Genomic DNA, 21,206 nt, shown 5'->3' with positions numbered 1-21,206 from the left:
CCTTGTTTGCACTGATATTTGATTTGTTTGACCTCAAAAACACAACTGATAAAGAAGAAAAACTTCGTGGCATTTCCTCTTCGTTTTGGGGCAACATCAATGAAAATTCATGAGAATCAATCACAAGAAACCTGAACCCCATGGCATCATACTACTCCTTACTGGTATCATACTACTCCTTACTGCCAGTAGAGTATGGGACACAGGTAAACACTACAAGGATCTAATCCAGTTACAACAGATAAACCTGCATCAAGTAACTACTCACTGGGTTTTATTCCCATGTAAACTAGCGAGGGTGAGGATGTCCTGCTGGGGACTAGCTGAAGGACTTGGCTCAGAAGACAGACTTTAGAAAGGGTACATGACGGAAGCCTTCAGAGATGTGATCTGCCAAAGTTTGTTTACTACCCCTTGTAAGGTCAGTTGACCGCCAACATGTACGATACCATCTTCTATATACTGTTTGGCTACCAAGATGGCCGCCTGACAAATGACGACTTCTGCAAACCTGTCATGTGTTCAGGTCAGGTCCACCATCACTGCGGTTTAGCAGCAACCCTGGGCGAGCGTTAATACTGTATTATGGAGGAGGTTCACCTTAACAGGGTGAGTGTTAATACTGTATTGTGGAGGATGCTCATCTTAACAGGGTGAGTGTTAATACTGTACTGTGGAGGACGCTCATCTTAACAGGGTGAGTGTTAATACTGTATTATGGAGGAGGTTCACCTTAACAGAAAGATGTACCTGTACAAGGAAAGAGTCCAGGGTCTCGAGTTCCCTTAGCTTTTTTTAATATGTTGTTGTATATATAGATGGCTCATCCATACACCAACCAAAAGCTTGAGGCCTTCACGACAAGTCCAATGGTACATACTTCAGAGAAGTATCCACGTGTACTTTCAGTGCTCACAAACACATGCCCTGTACCCCCACTGAACACCACCAGCAGTCTCTTTTTCCAGGTATCTAGAATGTTTCCAGGTTGGCAAAGGTAGGTTGCCTAATGATCCACACCATGACCAAATTCAAGTGACCACCAACCCTTACAGGAGAAGTTGCTTGCCAGGTAACAAAGTTACAGCTTTTTTTTTTTTTTTGTCTTAAATAGTCTTCAGTTTAAAAAAAATTGCAGTCTGGTACAGAAGGCTAGGAGACCTGAACAATATGAAAGTGCTAGTCGTTAATTTACAGAGATCAGGCATCACATAGTGCTATGAAGTATCCGATATGCTACATATGAATACAGCCGTCGACGCCTCACAAATGCCTCTGGTTGTTTTGCAAGGCTAATAGGAAAAAATGGTTTTGTATGTACATAAACGTGAGTTTGTTTATGCAGAAAATAACGTAGGTATCATTACTGTCAGAGGTATGAGCTTTAAACAGCTTTTTGGCCTAAACAAGGATAATAATGAAGTATTTCGTTCCATTACCAATTTCAAATCGTTAAAACCCCCAATTTTGTTTCTGTGGAAAAGAAAAAGAAGAGTTGCCATCATGGTATATCCCCTCCACACCGGACTCCAAAAGACAACGTTGTTCAGAGCATCTTCTCCTCTTGCATCGTGCGTAAGTTCTTGGTTTGTTTTCCCCAGCCATTGGTTGTACTTGGTTGCTTCCCCACATCTTCTGATGCTATTTCCAATTTGACAGATTGAAGAATGGCCGAGAAGAACCAGTTCTGGAACCACTACTTAAGGGAACAACACAAGCTTTTTCACTTCACTACAATCAGTCACAGAGTAATAAAAAGTAGTAGGGATGACTCAATTCATTCCTGGTGCGCTGCCGCCAAAATTGAAATTAGTTGGCACCACTGGAACCGAGAACTTGTATCCGCCATGCTTCTCGATCATTTTTGATTCTGAAAGCAGACAACCAGTGACAGAACTTAGTGAACTAGAATCTCACAGACCCCGGTGAGCAAAATAATCCCCCCCTAAAGACCCTCAGCATTGCTCGGGACGTGTTGAGACACCGGAGCAGTCGTTGCTGGACTGGGGACTCACCGTGGGCTGCTCGTCTCTGATCTGCAAGTGTGCCGATGTCATGGAGCTGCTTTCCCTGTTCCTCATCAAGGGCTTGCGTGAGCGCCTGGTACCATGCTGGGTCACGGGTCTGGATATCTACACCACAGCAAAATCAAAACCATGTTTAGTTTAACAGTTTTACATAATCGAGCTGGCCAATTAACAAGTGTACTTTTGCTGCCAAGGCAGCTCCTGAGGTATCGATACACCAACCAGGAATTTTCCAGCTAATTTACATGCCATGTTTACTTGGACGAGTGAAATTAAGAGACGGCTGTCTTACTTTGTAGTATGGCTTTGAAGATTTGATACTCGTCCACCAAGTTGTCTTCATCATCTACGGCTGTGGTGTATCCCTCTAGCGCCGTCTCCTCAGCATCGTCTTCCTCCCAGTCTTCATCATCGCCGTCCTCCCCAGCCTGTTTTGCCAGCATTTCCAGGTACTCCTGGCCCTCCTCATCAATGTCATCCTCGTCGCTACCCAGCTCGGCTGTGGGTGAGTGAAAAGAAACACGGGTCGATCTCATGTAAGTGGATCTCACGTAAGTGACAACCGCTTGCAAAATGAGACTTGACTACATCATACAATTCACACATCCTACCATTATCCTCCTCATCTTCTCCATCTGCATCATCGTCCTCGTCTTCATTCTCATGCTCTGCTCGACAGGCGTAGGCCCTCTTGAGGCCGTTGAAAAGCAGAATGGCTGCTGGGAGAAGCTGGCCGGCTACTTGGTTGACAGCCTGGGGCCTTTGTTCCAGGTCGATAAGAGCACACAGACCAAGAATGCACATCTTCCTGTCATGGAGGCTGTTCAACACAAAGATGAACGGAAAACAGGGAGTGGGATTTTTGTTAGCAGAATGGCAGCGGCATCAACGACCATCTCAAACAGCATCCTATAGAAATTTGATGGTTTAAAAGAATGTGCCATGATGGGCCACGTGTTTTTACTGGGTTTTTATTCCAACTAGGGGCGTTCTACCAATACATACAAATGACCGGCTGGCTGGAAACGGAGGCCAGCTGGGGACTGCGGGGGTCAGGTGCTCCATAGTGTGAGCTAAATGGTCTATTGCACATCTTATGGTTATATTCTTGTTGAAATTTGAACTTTTAGTCCACACCCTGAAGTAAAGAGAACCAGGGATGTTAGTGTAGTAAAGATCAACTGTAATGAGCTGTTTGGAGTTTAATGCAATCTCCATTTTGTGTGTCCAGGAATACTGCTGTTAGTCGTCACACGTCAAAACCATTACCTATGACTAGATGGGGAATCATACTGAATGTGGACAACTACATAAGACACGTGTGTCTTATGTGTTTTGTTGAACTGTGTGTGTATGCAGGTTTTCAACCCAAGCCAGTACTACACGAGCTGATGTCTAGGTTAGTCCTGTGTCTTGCTGAAGGTGTGAGAATTAGTCACATCAGTTGGTGTAGTGTTGGGCTAGAAAGAAAACCTGCATACACTAGGCTCATCGTGGTACATGATTGAGTACCACAGCTGTAGACAAACACATCAAACAAGACGGCTCTATTCCACAACTCAGTCAATCATTTCCAGTGACCTGCACACGAGAAGCAGTTTTCCACAGTTAGAACGCTTTACAGATGTAGTGGCCTTACCCAAGGAAGCAATCGACGTCTTTGAGCCACTGGGAAATGAAGTGGTTAGTGATTGGCTCAGTGTTGTTGGGGAAGCGCAGGTTCTCCAAGGTGTTGAGGAGCAGAGGAGGGCTGTAGTAAAGAGCAGCAATGGCCACCTGCAGGCACATAGTCCTCAGTTCACTTGTCTTCACCTCCCGTGTCAAGCGCTCCAATGCCACAGCTACAAATAAGGGCACAACCTGCAGAGGACAAGCAGTATACAGCAGTAAACAAGTTATACAGAGATGTAGGAAAAAGGCAAATGCACAACGACACTATTTCACTAGCTGGCCACATGGCTAAGCCAGCAGCAGAAAAGCACAGATGATTTTTTGCTCAGCAAATTTGGACTTAAGGAAAGAAAAAAAAACGTACTTGATCGATGCCACGGCCTTTGCACTGCAGAATTATCACCTCCAACAGTTTAGCTGCGTGGCACTCTGGGTCCTCACCTGGGTCCCCCGTTAGGATCTGTACAATGAGATGGGGTGAACCGAACTTCCTGGTATGAATTTACCCATTACATATACAGTGCATCCGGAAAGTATTCACACCCCTTCATTTTCCCCACATTTTGTTATGTTACAGCCTTACTCCAAAATGGATTAAATTGCTTTTTCTTCTCATCAATCTACATACAATACCCAATAATGACAAAGCGAAAAAGGTTTTGTAGAAATGTATTAAAAATAAAAAACTGAAATATTGCATGTACATAAGTATTCACACCCTTTACTCAGTACTTGGTTGAGGCACCCTCGGCAGCGATTACAGCCTCAAATCTTCTTGGGTATGAAGCTACAAGCTTGGCACACCTATATTTGGGGTGTTTCTCCCATTCTTCTCTGCAGATCCTCTCGAGCTCTGTAAGGTTAGATGGGGAGTGTTGCTGCACAGCTATTTTCAGGTTTTTCCAGAGATGTTCAATGGGGTTCAAGTCTGGGCTCTGGCTGGGCCACTCAAGGACATTCACAGACTTGTCCCGAAGCCACTCCTTCATTGTCTTGGCTGTGTGCTTAGGGTCGTTGTCGTGTTGAAAGGTAAACCTTCGCCCCAGTCTGAGGTCCTGAGCGCTCTGGAGCAGGTTTTCATCAAGGATCTGTCTGTACTTTGCTCCATTCATCTTTCCCTCGATCGTGACTAGTCTCCCAGTTCCTGCCGCTGAAAAACATCCCCACAGTATGATGCTGCCACCACCATGCTTCACTGTAGGGATGGTATTAGCAAGGGGATGAGAGGTGCCTGGTTTCCTCCGGACGTGACGTTTGTCAATCAGGCCAAAGAGTTCAATCTTGGTTTTATCAGACCAGAGAATCTTGTTTCTCTTGGTCTGAGAGTCCTTTAGGTGCTTTCTGGCAAACTCCAAGCGGGCTGTCATGTGCCTTTTACTGGGCAGACGCTTCCGTCTGGCCACTCTACCATAAAGGCCTGGTTGTTCTTCTGGAAGGGTCTCCCATCTCCACAGAGGAATGCTGGAGCTCTGTCAGAGTGACCATCGGGTTCTTGGTCACCTCCCTGACCAAGGCCCTTCTCCCCCGATTGCTCAGTTTGGCTGGGTGGCCAGCTCTAGGAAGAGTCCAGGTGGATCCAAACTTCTTCCATTTACGAATGATGGAGACCACTGTGCTCTTCGGGACGTTCAAAGCTGTAGAAATTTTTTTGTACCCTTCCCCAGATCTGTGCCTCGATACAATCCTGTCTCGGAGGTCCACAGACAATTCCTTTGACTTCATGGCTTGGTTTCTGCTCTGACATGCACTGTCAACAGTGGGACCTTATATAGACAGGTGTGTGCCTTTCCAAAACATGTCCAATCAATTGAATTTACTACAGGTGGACTCCAATCAAGATGTAGAAACATCTCAAGGATGATCAACGGAAACAGGATGAATCTGAGCTCAATTTTGAGTGTCATAGCAAAGGGTGTGAATACTTATGTACATGCAATATTTCCGTTTTTTAACTTTTAATAAATTTGCAAAAATTTTTACAAAACCTTTTTCACTTTGTCATTATGGGGTATTTTGTGTAGATCGATGAGCACAAAAAGGAATTTAATCCATTTTGGAATAAGGCTGTAACATATCAAAATGTGGGGAAAGTGAAGGGGTGTGAATACTTTCCGGATGCACTGTAATTATGTCACAACATGCATCGATGGGCTTATAGTTTAATGTCCACAGCAGCTGCATTACTTTACCTTTTTGCACATGCTGTAGATAATCTCAAGGTATTTGGTGTCGGATAGGAGGGTGTCTGTATCAACTGTGACATAGTTGTGAAGGAGAGGCATCATATCTGAAACGGAAAACCAAGATCAGGGAAAAGGGAGGTGTTTCCAGGGAAAAATATCCATAGTGGACTTCTGACAGAAACCCTCATAGTCACACAGGTGCAAGTAGAGACCCTGACCAAGGTCACGATGAGAGTTTTCCCTGACAGTATGGGTAGGAGTCTTTAGCTTTACCTGTAAAGTAGTCAAATCCATCCTGCTGAAAAACTTCGAACACCAGTGGAAGGAGCTGCCACATCTGTGGGGACACCTGCTGGCACGTCAGGCTGTGGGCCAGGGACAGGATCTCCTCATAGAACTCTAAAGAGTCACCAACAAACACATGGTAGAGAGGGGTGTCACCGGGATGTAAATATAGACACTTTCTCATGAGCTATGATCCTTGGTATGTTTTGAGACACTAGAGCAGTGATACTCAGCCGTGTGCCATGGCATGCCATGTGTAGGTGATTTCACCGATCAGTCCTCCTCTGTCTGGCTGAAGTTATACCAATCAGTGAAGTCAGCTGGCGTGGTGCTGGGTTCAGAAAGAAAACCTGCATCCACCTAGTGTTGCATGGCAGGTGGCTGAGCACCACTGCTCGTCTCGTGCCCGGACGGAAGAAGTGTGCTCACCCAGAACATGTTGCTGCAGCACAGTGCCAATCACTTGCAGACAGATGCCTTCCAGCTGCTGGGTAATCTGAAACGTCACCAACAACAATCAATACAGAAAGGCCCAGGTAATCCAGGATTCACCATGACAAAACTTCTACCACAGAGTCAGGGTGACTCGTGATGGGCCTGTACAGTTCTTATGGTGTTATCAAGCCTGGTGAATGTGTGAAGCTTCTTCATTACTGAATACAGCTAACACCACGCTGAGCTTTTTCAGTGTTTTGTATCGTCATTCAGACCTTAGTAGTAGTAGTAGTAGTAGTAGTCATTTAGACCTGATCTGCACTTGGTATTATCATGTGATCTCGACAAGGGAAAATGCACATTAATGCAAAGTGTACACACACTGACAGTCTGTTAGACCACCTCTAGAGTTAGTCTCATTCATAGCCTCCATCCATTATCCAAACCGCTTGTCCTGCTCTCAGGGGCGCAGGGATGCTGAAGCCTATCCCAGCAGTCATTGGGCAGCAGGTGGGGAAACACAGCCAGTCCATCTCACGACCGACACAAACACACACACACACACAGCCACACACACACACATTCATACCCAAGGACAACGTAGTACGGCCTATTCACCTGACCTACATGTCTTTGGACTGTGGGAGGAAACCGGAGCACCCGGAGGAAACCCACGCAGACATGGGGAGAACATGCAAACTCCACGCAGAGGATGACCCGGAACGACCCCCAAGGTTGGACTACCCTGGGGCTCGAACCCAGGACCTTCTTGCTGTGAGGCGACCGTGCTAACCACTGCGCCACCGTGCCGCCCCTCATTCATATTATAAGATGTAATGCAGCAAAAGTAGTAGTAGTAGTAGCAGCAGTGCGTACAGTGGGCCGGCATTGGGAAGACAGTACCATCAAGGGGGGAGGAGTCTACCTGCAGCCAATAAGTAAACATACTGACGCTCATCTGAAGGTTGACATTTACTCACACAAAACTTTGGCATGAACCAGTCCTGCAACAGTAAACGAGTCGCTGTATTCACATGCAGAGCAGCTACAGTTGCTACTGCAGCAGTGTGCTGCTCCTGATACGTCTGCTCTTCCAGGTCAGGTTCTGAACATCTTTTTGTTTGACGCATTACATTCGACAACAGTTAGACTTGCATCGCCTAACCTTCTCATTTTCTGTGCATAGCGTGCATAAGAAACGAGAGCCGATCATGATGTGAAGATAATGGACAAGAATAAATTATCAGGTGTAAATAAAAAGGGCATGACTGAACTGCTCATTATCCAGGTTATCCAGCCTGATACAGGTCACATGATCATACCAGGTGCGACTGTGCTGCATGTTGCTATTTACATTAGTGTGTCAGTCTTCCACTGGTCCCACCAAAACAGCCCAGGTAAAACCCCGCTGCATCCCCTGATGTGAGGTGGATTTGTTGCAGCAATAAAAATACATCAACGGGGCGTCCAGGGGGTGTGGCGGTCTATTCCGTTGCCTACCAACACGGGGATCGCCAGTTCGAATTCCCGTGTTACCTCCGGCTTGGTCGGGTGTCCCTACAGACACAATTGGCCGTGTCTGCGGGTGGGAAGCGGGATGTGGGTATGTGTCCTGGATGCTGTACTAGTGTCTCCTCTGGTCGGCTGGGGGGAGGGGGAACTGGGGGGGAAGCGTGATCCTCCCACGTGCTACGCCCCCCTGGTGAAACTCCTCACTGTCAGGTGAAAAGAAGCGGCTGGTGACTCCACACGTATTGGAGGAGGCATGTGGTAGTCTGCAGCCCTCCCTGGATCAGCAAAGGGGGGGGGGGGCAGCGACCGGGATGGCTGAGAAGAGTGGGGTAATTGGCCAATTACAATTGGGGAGAAAAGGAGGGGGGGGGGAATTCCCCCCCAAAAAACCATCAACAGTAACTGTAGCGTGGCAGTATATGTCAGGCAGTATGTGTCAGGCAGTATGTGTCTGCCCCTGTGAGGTGATGCTGTTTTGCTAGCTGCTGCTTTCAAGCTTCAGCAGTCGGTTCTGTTTGGGTGGACATGCTGGCAGAAGGCCACATCCACAGTACACACACAGTACGCTTCTGCCTTAGAGATTTGTTGGAGTGAGAAGGGCCTGTAACCTGTGCAAACCTGTTCTGCAGAACATGTAAACATTACTTAATAGTCACTGTTTTATTATGAACATACAACTGAGATCTCCATTAAAGAAAAGTTACAGAAGGGTTTGTGTATGCTGTCAATTATAGTTCTTAAAAAAATAATATTGGAAATCGGCAGGGCAAATGTAAAAAAAAAAAAAAAACAAAATTTCGTCCGCCTGTTTTGCTTCTCCAATTTAGGGTGCGGTTGGATGGGTTGAGGGTGGGTTTTGGTTGGTGGGTTTGGTTTTCATGGGGTAAAACCCACAGGCATGTTTGTCTTATAAACCTGTGCAAAAATGCAATAAAAAGATTATAAAAACAAAAAACGGTATCGGCCAAGAAAATAGCAATGGGTGCGTGTCTACTTTGGGGTATTTTGCCCCAGTATGAGCAGAGTGTCCCCCCACAGCTGGCTGGGCTGTGTTGGCAGGAACACCATGGTGGGCCAGAGCTGCTTCTGAGGAGGAAGTGGTGGTGAGATGAAGATGAGTGGTGAGCCAGTGGCTCAGGAGTGTGACTGTGCTGCTGTGGTGATGATGAAGATGAGTGGTGAGCCAGGGGCTAGAGTGTGACTGTGCTGCTGTGGTGATGATGATGATGAAGATGAGTGGTGAGCCAGGGGCTCGAGTGTGACTGTGCTGCTGTGGTGATGATGATGATGAGCGGTGAGCCAGGGGCTCAGGAGTGTGACTATGCTGCTGTGGTGGTGATGATGATGAAGATGAGTGGTGAGCCAGGAGCTCAGGAGTGTGACTGTGCTGCTGTGGTGATGATAAAGATGAGTGGTGAGCCAGGGGCTCAGGAGTGTGACGGTGCTGCTGTGGTGATGATGAGGATGAGTGGTGAGCCAGGGGCTCAGGAGTGTGACTGTGCTGCTGTGGTGATGATGAAGATGAGTGGTGAGACAGGGGCTCAGGAGTGTGACTGTGCTGCTAACCTCTTTATGGTCCTCCACCACACTCAGCAACGTGTCGATAGTGTTAAGGATGCCCATGGCTGTTACTGCCTTGTCATCTCCCCCCTCCTCGTCAGGACCTGTCTGAATCACCTGGTTGAACGTCATGGCCTGTTTTTGGGGAACACCAAACAGCGATCAAACACTCATCTGGGTAGGCCCCCCGTGTGCTGGTAACGAGTGTGGGTACTGAAGTGCACATACCAGGTGCTGTGTCATTTCAACGGCAATGGGAGTGACCTCATCGCTGTATTCACAGATCATCTTCTGGATGACGTTGGTGAGGTCGTCGTTCTCCGTCTCCCTGACAATGTGTAGAAGGGCCTGCATCACTGGCCGGATGAAGGGGGTGATGTACTCTTTGGCTAGAGAACACAATTCAGATGTGATGCTAGCAAGAACACTGATTACAAATAACACACAACTACATTAAGGTCAAGTCTTTCTATTCCAGAGGATCACTGACAACCACGGCTTCCAGCGGGAGAACTGAACAGTGTTGCTTTGCCTTCTTATGACACCCCCCCTTTCTCCCCAATTGTATCTGGCGAATTACCCCACTCTTGAGCCATCCCAGTCACTGCCCCGCCCCCTCTGCTGATCCAGGGAGGGCTGCAGACTACCACATGCCTCCTCCGACACACGTGGAGTCACCAGCCGCTTCTTTCACTTGACAGTGAGGACTTTCACCAGGGGGACGTAGTGTGTGGGAGTATCACGCTATTCCCCCCAGTTCCCTTACCAACCAGGGGAGGCGCTAGTGCAGCGACCAGGACACATACCCACATCTGGCTTCCCACCAGCAGACACGGCCAATTGTGTCTGTAGGACGCCCGACCAAGCTGGAGGTAACATGGGGATTTGATCCGACGATCCCGTGTTGGTAGGCAACGGAATAGACCACCATGCTACCCGGATGCCCCTATTTGCAGCCTCAACACCAGAACGACCAGGATTTCACTCCAACCTAAAACCACCATGGGTGGTCCACATGACCGCCGATTTTTAAACTCTATATTGTGTCAATATTAATGCATTACATATGTCAGTATGTCTGTTATGAAACTAACTGACACCAAAATTAACATTTTAACAACTTTAATACTATTTCTAAACAATTTAAAATGGTCGCTGTCCAACGCCTGTAAATACTGCAGCGCCTCGGTGGTAGTCATGGTGCGTCTGTACCGGTGTCTGTAACCAGACACGTTGGACATAATCACACATCAAGTTTAGATTATTTCTCTCCACTGGAGGGCGCTAGTGTGTTTCTAGGACAGAGCAACGAACTTCACAAAGGAAATGACACGACCAACACTCGTAATAAATAGTCACATGACGCACACGATCATGCGCAACTTATTGACCACTCATGGTCGTTTTAGGTAGATCTTATCGTAACTTTTTTTCGTGCAATTGATCTAAAACTCGTTTTAATGCAAACATATGAAGTTTTAGGGGCATTCAGGGAGCGGCAGGTCTGTATCTTTTTTTCTACACAAAGTTTTTAAACTTATAAAATCCAAAACGGCCATGATGACCGTTGTGGTCATTGCTGTGTTAACTCACAGTTCCAAATGACTGCAAAAGCCATGAACAGCAGGAGCATTTTCTAAACCCTGCTCCAAAACATCCCATATCAGTCCCGGAGCTGAGATTTTGGAAGACAGCAGAGCAATAAAAAAACGCCACACTAGCTGTGCTTCCATCCAACTGTCACGCAAACTTTTAAGTCACAAAAATGCAAATTAGTTTTGTTTCCATCAGCTGATTTTAGGCGAATAAAACGCTAAATGTAGTTTTCCGTGACTTTCATCATATGTCCATACTTCAACACCTACAACAATGATGGACCAGTCCAGAAACAGCTGATCATGCGAGTCAAGTCTATTCTATAACTCAAATCATATGCATATGCAGGAAGCACTGCCCTGCAGAGATGATCCCAATGGGTGAAACATGCTTACCTTTTTCCTGGTTGCTGATAAGAACCTGCAGGGCGATCGCTGCCTCCACCTTGACAGGCATCTCATTGTCGTTTATGAGACAGAGGCGGGTCAGCTCCAGGGCCGTCTGCAGGTTCTGGTCGCTCTTGAACTTCACCTCGCAGAAGTAGTGCAGCACCCAGCAGGCCTACGAGAGGATCCAGTTCAGTCATGGTGACAGGACGCTAGCACCGTTTTATTTTAAAACCCCAGCGCTGTTAACATACAGACATGAGGTGTGACTGCACCCTCACTTACTCTGGCTCTCATGTAGCCCAGTTCATTGCGGAACAGGGGGAACACGTGATTCTGCAGCATGAACTCCATCTGGTCCTTGTAAATCTTTTTCTGTGTGGAACAAACAAGCAGTACTCAGTGACCATAAGGAATACAAACAAAACAACTTCTGATTTTGTCCTGAGTCAAAAAGACAAAAAAAGAAAGGAACGTTGCAGGTGGCAAGCTAAACAAAAAAACTGAACCATGCCCAGGATCAAACCCCATGAGACTCATTTCCTTTGCCTCCCTCACTTTCTGATAACCAATTACAATAATTAATAAAGATCAGATTTTGAAACACTGGTGAACAAGACCCTGAGATACTTGAATTCCTTCACTTGAGGCAACAACTCATCCCCACCCTGGAGGGAGCAATCCACCATTTTCCGGTAGAGAACAATGGCCTTTACCAGTCAGTCATTGTTCCAACCCTCACCTATGGTCATGAGCTTTGGGTAGCGAGCAAAAGGGTGAGATCGTGGATACAAGCGGCTGAAATGAGTTTCCTCTGTAGAGTGTCTGGGCTCAGCCTTAGAGATGGGGTGAGGAGCTCGGCCATCCGGAGGGAGCTCGGAGTGGAGCCGCTGCTCCTTCGCATCGAAAGGAGCCAGTTGAAGTGGTTTGGGCATCTGATTAAGATGCCTCCTGGGTGCCTTCCTTTGGAGGTTTTCTGGGCACGTCCAACTGGGAGGAGACACCGGGGTAGACACAGAACTCACTGGAGGGACTACATGTCCAGCCTGGCCCCACTGTTCTCCGCTGTGCTGATCGGAGGGCAAGCTGCCTTAAACTGGAAGTGATGCCACTCCAAGAGTACGCGACTCCCACGTAACGCCAAGGTGAGCGGGAGCTATGCTGGTGTCTCTCGCTACAAACCAAGTCATTATGCTTAACAGAAGTCCTTTTGTAAATATAGAAATCAAGTTCTGGTTAATTCTACACACTTTTAAAGAAGAAGCAGTACTTCAGTGTACCTCTACATGTTGGACTGCCTGCGCACCCATTTGGGAGGATCCCACAACTCTTGATATGTGACGTTAATTTTCCATGCAGTGATAAAAACCCAAAACAAAAACGGGAATGTTCACTAATTTCCCACCCGTCAAAACATAAACTGGTTTGTTTCTCCATTAGAAATTCATCAAACAGCCATCTGTGTCTGTTGCTGCGCATCTGGAACGCAACAGACATCCTTTGCAGAGCTCCGGAGTGCGACCATTGGATTTTGTGACCATGTTTTGAAATGGTGCAACTACAATTTATCTTTTTTATTTTCTCCCCAATTGTACTTGGCCAATTACCCAACCCTTCCGAGCCATCCCAGTCTCTGCTCCGCCCCCTCTGCTGATCCGGGAGGGCTGCAGACTTCCACATGTCTCCTCCCATACATGTGGAGTCACAAGCCACTTCTTTTCACCTGACAGTGAGGAGTTTCACCAGGGGGACGTAGCGCGTGGGAGGATCACGCTGTTCCCTCCATTTTCCCCTCCCTCCTTAACAGACACCCCGACCGACCAGAGGAGGAGCTAGTGCAGCGACCAGGACACATACCCACTTCCGGCTTCCCACTTGCAGACACGGCCAATTGTGTCTGACGCCCAACCAAGCCGGAGGTAACGCGGGGATTCGAACCGGTGATCCCTGTGTTGGTAGGCAACGAAATAGACCACCACGCCTCCCGGACACCCCTGGTGTGACTACAATTTAAACTAGCTGTACTTGCGTCGAACCTCTCTTTTATCATTATCATATCTTATCATAATCATATCATTTTCAGTTGCTTATACCGCTGTGTGTGTGTGTGTGTGTGTGTGTGTGTGTGTGTGTGTGTGTGTGTGTGTGTGTGATGGACAACCAGCAAGCAAGCAAGTGTGTGAGACTGATGTGATTTCACTGTGATTAATTTGAATATAATCCAGCCTTTACTTTAAGAGTACATAATCCACTCTCAAAGCAGCCCCCCCCCCCAAAAAAAAAACAAACGCTGCAAAAGGCCAGTGTGCCAGCTCACCTTGAGCAGGATTTCCGCCAGTGAACCGATCATGTGGAGGGCGCCGTCCTTTTTCCTGGGGTCAGAAGTGGGATCTGTGAGAATCTGGTAGCAGAATCCCATCGTCTTTTGCAGTACCTTTAGAAAGAAAAAGAGAACAGGTTGGATTATAATGTATTGAAATGAAGGCGGGGCTGGGGAACAGCCAGCATTCTGTCTTGGCAGGTGAGGCTCAATCACTGCAGGGCAAATGGTGACACAGCCATGCAGCAGCCATGCAGCAGCCATGCAGCAGCATGCAACAAGGACAACTACAATTAAAACCACACCACTACTGGAACTAACATACAAAAACAATCGTGTAAAGCAGCCTACGCCAGCGGGAGGATGAGACAGAATACTCTGAGGGCCACAGATGGGCCTGTATACAAGGCCAGCATCAAGTCATGTGACACTGAGAAGCTTATACACACCTCTTTCCTCTTGTTGCAGGAGGTGAATAGGAGCGTCTGGGCCGCTGTGGTCGGGGAAATGAAGTCCTCAAACACGTCTGGGGGAGAGGGAAGATGAGACAGTGTTATTTTGTAATGACACGCTCACAACAGCAGTAAGCCAGTGCTCAGGTTGGGTTTAGAGATGGCACTAAAGCATTACCAAACTTCATGCGGATGTACTCGTACGGGTCTTCCTGCCACAGCTCCTCATCGCTGTCCGTGTAACACATCAGGGGGAACACCACATCCTGAATAATGCCCTGGTACGGATACAGAAACAAGCTGTGTCACAGTTCATGAATTTGGACTGTTGTGGACAGAACGAACAAACTAACTACAGGTTTTTCCAGTCCATTTACTTATTTTACCAGCACGGTGGACTGATCCCAGCATATCTTACTTATTCTGACGACTATCATGACCAACACAAGCTGATGTGATCAGAGATGACATGTCATCTTTGACCACAATACTGTGGGTCTGAACTAGTTGTTGCAGTGGAATGTTCTTCTTACGTCCACTATTCTAGTAGTTTCTACGACCTGTTGGCTTTCTCAAGCCCAGTACCAGAGCTCCAGCGTGGGACCAGAAGTCCTCCTAACTTCAGTCTTCTGACTGACATCCTGTTTTCTAAGTAATTCCTGTATAGATTTTGAAAAGGTTTGGTACATGACAAGATGGTATCTACGAGACATTTCACTGGTGACGCCATAATAAAACGACTGTGACATAATAAAACGACTGTGACATAATAAAAGGACTGACATAATAAAACGACTGTGACATAATAAAAGGACTGACATAATAAAACGACTGTGACATAATAAAATGGCTGTGACATAAAACGACTGTGACACAATAAAATGACCGTGACATAATAAAACGACTGACACAAAAAACGACTGTGACATAATAAAACAACTGACATAAAATGACTGTGACATAATAAAACGACTGACATAATGAAACGACTGTGACATAATAAAAAGGCTGACATAATAAAACGACTGACAAAACAACCGTGACATAATGAAATTACTGACATAAAACAACTGCGACGTAATAAAACGACTGTGACATAATAAAATGACTGACATAATAAAACGACTGACATAATAAAATGACTGACATAATAAAACGACTGTGACATAATAAAATGACTGTGACATAATAAAACGACTGACATAATAAAATGACTGACATAATAAAACGACTGTGACATAATAAAATGACTGCGACATTATAAAATGACTGACATAAAACGGACTGTGACATAATAAAACGACTGACATAATAAATTGACTGACATAATAAAACGACTGTGACATAATAAAATGAAAGTGACATAATAAATTGACTGACATAATAAAACGACTGACATAATAAAATGACTGTGACATAATAAAATGACTGATGTAATAAAACGACTGACATAATAAAATGACTGTGACGTAATAAAACGACTGACATAATAAAATGACTGACATAATAAACCGACTTTGACATACTAAAATGACTGCGATATCATAAAACGACTGTGACATAATAGAATGACTGACATAATAAAACGACTGACATAATAAAACGACTGCGACATAATAAAATGACTGTGACATAGTAAAACGACTGTGACACAATAAAACGACTGTGACACAATAAAACGACTGTGACATAATAAAATGACTTTGACACAACACAAGAGAGGACACGGCACGAGTCACAAGCCAAACAGAATGAAGCCACCCAGCAAACAGACAGGAATCACATCTCAGCATCGTGAAACAACGTGATAATTCCAAAAGTGGTGCCAGACTGGTCCCCTGGAATGTTCCTAATAGTCCTCCTTGTCAGCAGGGACTCAAATCGTGTTTCATATTCAGAGCAGGTGTTTAATTCATCTTAACATAACCAAACAAAACAACATTTTTGTTTTAACACTACAACGACCAAGATGCTCATTATTTTCGTTCTGGATTTTCAAAGTTTAAAAACTTTGTGGAGGGGGGGGGGGGGAGAAAAGATTCAGACTTGCTGCTCCCTGAATGCCCCTAAAATTGCATATATTTGCATTAAAATCAGTTTTAGATTAATTGCACAAAAAAGTATCGTAACATTTTTATGACAACAGACAAGTTATGTCAGTATGTCTGTTTCATAACAGACATACTAACATATGTAATGCATTAATATCTCTGTGTATTTATCTTGACACGATGTAGAGTTTAAAAACCTGAGGTCATGCTGATCGCCCATGGTGGTGTTAGGAAGGAGTGAAACCTGGTGGTTCTGGTGTTAATTGAGTCTGACCGCCCATGGTGGTGTTAGGAAGGAGTGAAACCTGGTGGTTCTGGTGTTAAGTGAGCCTGACCGCCCATGGTGGTGTTAGGAAGGAGTGAAACCCGGTGGTTCTGGTGTTAAGTGAGCCTCTTATCACTTAACAGATAAAGACCAAAAAACAGCCCCAGCACTAACAGCACCAAGTCAAGTTAAGTTTATTTATATAGCACATTTAAAACAACCACAGCTGAACCAAAGTGCTGCACAAGTTTAATGTAGTGCACCAGCCCACACTGTGTTATATTAGAGCCAATACAGCATCCTCTTGTGGAGAACTCTCAGCATAGATTTTTTCCATTCATTCAGTTTAGGTACTGCACAAAAATGGCTTAGGCACGGGTGTTCTAAGAAAAACCCTCCACGGATCTCATCCATGGCCTGTCTGGAATCCAACTGGTGGAAATCCGTAGCAGAGACGGAGAACTTTAATCCCTGTGCACCTCTCCTCTATAACAGACCAAGTAAGCTGACATGCAAATATATTGTTCCTTACTTACCTGGATATGTGGTTTGAGGTTTTTCCAAGTGAGAGCGTGTGCGATTCCTTGATTGATGTAGTTGAGCGTCTGCTGGAGGACTCTGGGGGCCACGTATTGCTTCTCCTTGTACTGATAGAGGACTTTTAGCAGCACCTGGCAAGACAGATTCACAAATCAATTCCTTGGATACGTGAGGCCCCGTCTAGTCTGGCTGACCCCACTGGAAGGCAGCTTTTTCATCAGGCTGCCATTATTTCCTACCTGCTGAGCAGCGACCGCATATCCTTTAAGGAAAAGTTCTGCAAACTCTGCATACTCTTTGGTTGTGTTACCCGGGCTGCCGTACCTAGTGAGAGTTTGATAATGTGGATAACAATGTAGACAGAGCACAGCCAACTGCTTTAAAGGATGTTCCCGTGTGGTTTATGTGGCTTACCTTTCAAACAGTCGGGCCAAGATGTGAAGAGCCCACTTCTTACACTTCCACCAGGGAAGCTCAGGTCTCTCATCCTCATCCACCTGCATGGTCTCCTGCAGAGGCAAGCGAGGAGTGATAAGCTTGTAGAAAACTCAAGCAGATTGTTCTAGAAAGCGAACAAATTGAAACCAGCAACTCATAAATCTCAAGGACAAACGTCACAAAGGACTCTCCTGCTAAATTTAAAAAGCAAAAACAAACTCTCCAAACCAATGGTGCCCAGCCAGCATGCGTTAAAATCGGTGCATTTCATCTCTGACACATCAGCAGGGGCTTCCTGTCTGTTACAAACAGTAACATGACGCGCATCTGACTCAACACTCTGCGCTGGTATGTTTGCCGTAATGCAGATGATTCATCTGTGATTTCTGCCCTCACCGGAGGCACATCTCTATCCACGACTGTCTTCAGGATCTCCATCCACTCTGTCAGGTTCTGTCTGTTGATGAGCTCCAAAGGCAGGTTGTACTGTGGAGACAGAGAAGACCGGCCACGTCACCCTACGTTATGCCTCTGCACCCATGCACACTGCCTTCTGCAAAACTGGGTTTGTAGCAGTTATACAGCTTATGTGCATCAAAAACAGCAACTGAAGTGGGGTCAGCAGACCTTTGAGAATATAGAAATACCTACAGGACAAGACATTACTTGTATTAATTTGGAGGCTACTTATGACAGGGGGGAACTGCACATAGGGCCCCATGACTTCCAGGCTATTATAAACAAATGGAATCATGGGAGGGAGACATGAGGAATGATTTAAGATATCAACACGGGCGTGTGGGGAGTTTGGAGGCTTGGGGGAGATTACAAAGTTTGTGAAAATATTAGGAATTCAAAGTAATTTGTGCTTAAATCACTCGTTGTCCTCCCCTGCAGAAACCCTGTCATGCTTACACGTCCCTGCACACGAGGCACTTGGATTAAAATGAACTCTGCCACTGCCATTTTACTTTCACTAATGCCGCTGATTACACAAATGTTCTTAAACGGGTAAAAAAGGAAAATAAGAATAAAACAAAATTATACGAGACAACTTAAAATGGGAAAAAACAAAACGAATTTGGGATTTCACTGAGTAATCCCAGGGTCCTATGCCACCCACTACATAGACTGACCCCAGTTCTTCTATACTTCAGGCCCAGTGGCTCATCATACCGTCCAGAGATTCAATTCAAAACACAAAAGGAAACATGGTGCCTAAAAGAGAGAACCTCCTTATATAAATGAAATGCCATTTAACATTAAAAAAATACATAATTAAATAAAGGAAAAAATCTGATGACTTGGCCCCCTCCCCAGCAACACCAGACAAAAGAATGCCAGGCGACTGGGTCATGCCAGTACCTGAAACAGAGCGTAGAGGATCTTGAAGATCTGCTTCTGAACCAGGACAGAGTCACTGGAGGGGTCAGGGAGCAGCTGGATGAAACGGTCTTTGAGCATTGGCATAAAGATGTGCATGGCGGCCACCAGAGGTTGACGCTCGTCTGGCTTCTTATACCTGTTTCACACCAGGTTTACATTGAACAAGCAGTACAACTTAGTTAAGATTTTCTGAGCTAAAAACATGTTAGTTTTTCCTTGGACTGGTAAAATGGACCGCCTGGGTGATGAGCAGAACAACAAACAACACTGCATCACACTGCCACTTTGGAGAAAAGCTATACTTTTTCTTTCATCCAGGAGAAAACGCACATTATGATCATCCATCCGTCCATTATCCGAACCGCTTCTCCTGCTCTCAGGGTCAACGGGGATGCTGGAGCCTACCCCAGCAGTCATTTGGCGGCAGGCGGGGAGACACCCTGGACTGTGGGAGGAAACTGGAGCACCCGGAGGAAACTCACGCAGACACGGGGAGAACATGCAAACTCCACACAGAGGAAGACCCGGGACGACCCCCCAAGGCTGGACTACCCCGGGGCTCGAACCTAGGACCTTCCTGCTGTGAGGCGACTGCTAACCACTGCACCACCGTGCCGCCCCACATTATGATCATGCTCCTCCAAGTAGTCTATGTCATGAGGGCATCAAAGATGCCAAAACCCATGCGACACAGGGGACTAGCATGTTAGACCATTCCAATATGAGGTGAGAAGCTAGGACAACATAGCCTACTATCTCCCCCTTCTGCTGTTCGGGCACCTCAGCTGTGGAGATCTCAGGCAGGCAACTCAGTACCCTTTCTTAAGGCCCACTTTTCTCTCATTTACAGATGGTCATTGATGAGCCGCCTTCATTAAACCTCTCAATTAAAGCAACTTAATTTAATTTTAAACCCCAAATCTATTGTGCAGGAGGAAACAAGCTGTCATTCATCATAAACTGTGTGACTATCTGGGTTTTCCCTCCTCACAGTGCAGAAAGACTGCATTTAATCACTGGAGACCACTCCTTTTTATAGGGACACACATGACCCACACATATCTGAGGGTCACACATGACCCTAAGACAGTCTTAGTACCCTAGTGGTGTACAGCTTTCATAGAAATATGAACAAACACAATGTTTCAGTGTTTCTAATGTTGGGGTCCCTGTAGGAAAAGTCATCACATTTCAGGTTGAAAAAAGATCATGTAGAGTCTTTTCTCTGCTGTTGAATACTGTTGTGGGTCATTCTGACCCAGAAGACAACAGAAGTGTACGTTCTGGATCTTATTTACTTTATCTGTTTTTATTGTGAGGCACTTTGTAATTTTGTTTTTGAAAGGTGCTACATAGTCATTATAACTACACCACTGCTACCTACAATTTAACCCACACCACCATCACTGTCCTCTACGGCTGCACCCCTTTATACATGGAAACTACCACCACGGTCACCATCATCTACATCCCTTTAAATCCTTTTATACATGGACGCCACACCATCATGGTCAAACTCATCTACATCCTTTTAAATTCCTTTATACATGGACACCACCACCACGGTCACCCTCATCTACATCCCTTTAAATTCCTTTATACATGGACACCACCATCACGGTCATCCTCATCTACATAGCTTTAAATTCCTTTATACATGGACACCACCACCACGGCAACCCTCATCTACATCCCTTTGAATCCTTTTATACATGGACACCACCAACATGGTCACCCTCATCTACATCCCTTTAAATCCTTTTATACATGGACACCACCATCATGGTCACCCTCATCTCCATCCCATTAAATCCTTTTATACATGGACACCACCATCATGGTCACCCTCATCTACATCCCTTTAAATTCCTTTATACATGGACACCACCATCATGGTCATCCTCATCTACATCCCTTTAAATTCCTTTATACATGGACACCACCATCACAGTCATCCTCATCTACATCCCTTTAAATTCCTTTACACATGGACACCACCATCACAGTCATCCTCATCTACATCCCTTTAAATTCCTTTACACATGGACACCACCATCACGGTCATCCTCATCTACATCCCTTTAAATCCTTTTATACAT

At 45.7% G+C, this 21,206-nt stretch overlaps 1 protein-coding gene across 1 annotated transcript in view; it reads right to left on the bottom strand.

Annotated features, from left to right (window-relative positions):
• Positions 1–780: 780 nt before the first annotated feature.
• Positions 781–21,206, bottom strand: part of ipo7 (importin 7) — a 54,598-nt gene continuing 34,172 nt past the window's right edge. Inside the window, exons 5-25 of the mRNA XM_056278173.1 lie at positions 19,087–19,243; positions 18,118–18,207; positions 17,698–17,792; positions 17,523–17,607; positions 17,280–17,414; positions 14,606–14,705; positions 14,425–14,501; positions 13,973–14,089; positions 11,941–12,030; positions 11,665–11,830; positions 9,902–10,062; positions 9,680–9,808; positions 6,596–6,662; positions 6,155–6,280; positions 5,888–5,985; positions 4,063–4,158; positions 3,667–3,887; positions 2,639–2,847; positions 2,320–2,526; positions 2,016–2,132; positions 781–1,870 (exon numbers count right to left, since the gene is read on the bottom strand). Coding sequence (XP_056134148.1) covers positions 1,773–1,870; positions 2,016–2,132; positions 2,320–2,526; positions 2,639–2,847; positions 3,667–3,887; positions 4,063–4,158; positions 5,888–5,985; positions 6,155–6,280; positions 6,596–6,662; positions 9,680–9,808; positions 9,902–10,062; positions 11,665–11,830; positions 11,941–12,030; positions 13,973–14,089; positions 14,425–14,501; positions 14,606–14,705; positions 17,280–17,414; positions 17,523–17,607; positions 17,698–17,792; positions 18,118–18,207; positions 19,087–19,243 — 2,641 coding nt within the window. The 3' untranslated portion in view covers positions 781–1,772. The remainder of the gene's footprint in view (positions 1,871–2,015; positions 2,133–2,319; positions 2,527–2,638; positions 2,848–3,666; positions 3,888–4,062; positions 4,159–5,887; positions 5,986–6,154; positions 6,281–6,595; positions 6,663–9,679; positions 9,809–9,901; positions 10,063–11,664; positions 11,831–11,940; positions 12,031–13,972; positions 14,090–14,424; positions 14,502–14,605; positions 14,706–17,279; positions 17,415–17,522; positions 17,608–17,697; positions 17,793–18,117; positions 18,208–19,086; positions 19,244–21,206) is intronic.

The sequence above is a fragment of the Lampris incognitus genome, chromosome 4 (assembly GCF_029633865.1).
Source record: "Lampris incognitus isolate fLamInc1 chromosome 4, fLamInc1.hap2, whole genome shotgun sequence".
NCBI classification, from domain to species: Eukaryota; Metazoa; Chordata; class Actinopteri; order Lampriformes; family Lampridae; genus Lampris; species Lampris incognitus.
The sequence above is the reverse complement of the archived record's forward strand: the minus strand, read 5'-3'. Positions and strand labels throughout refer to the sequence as shown.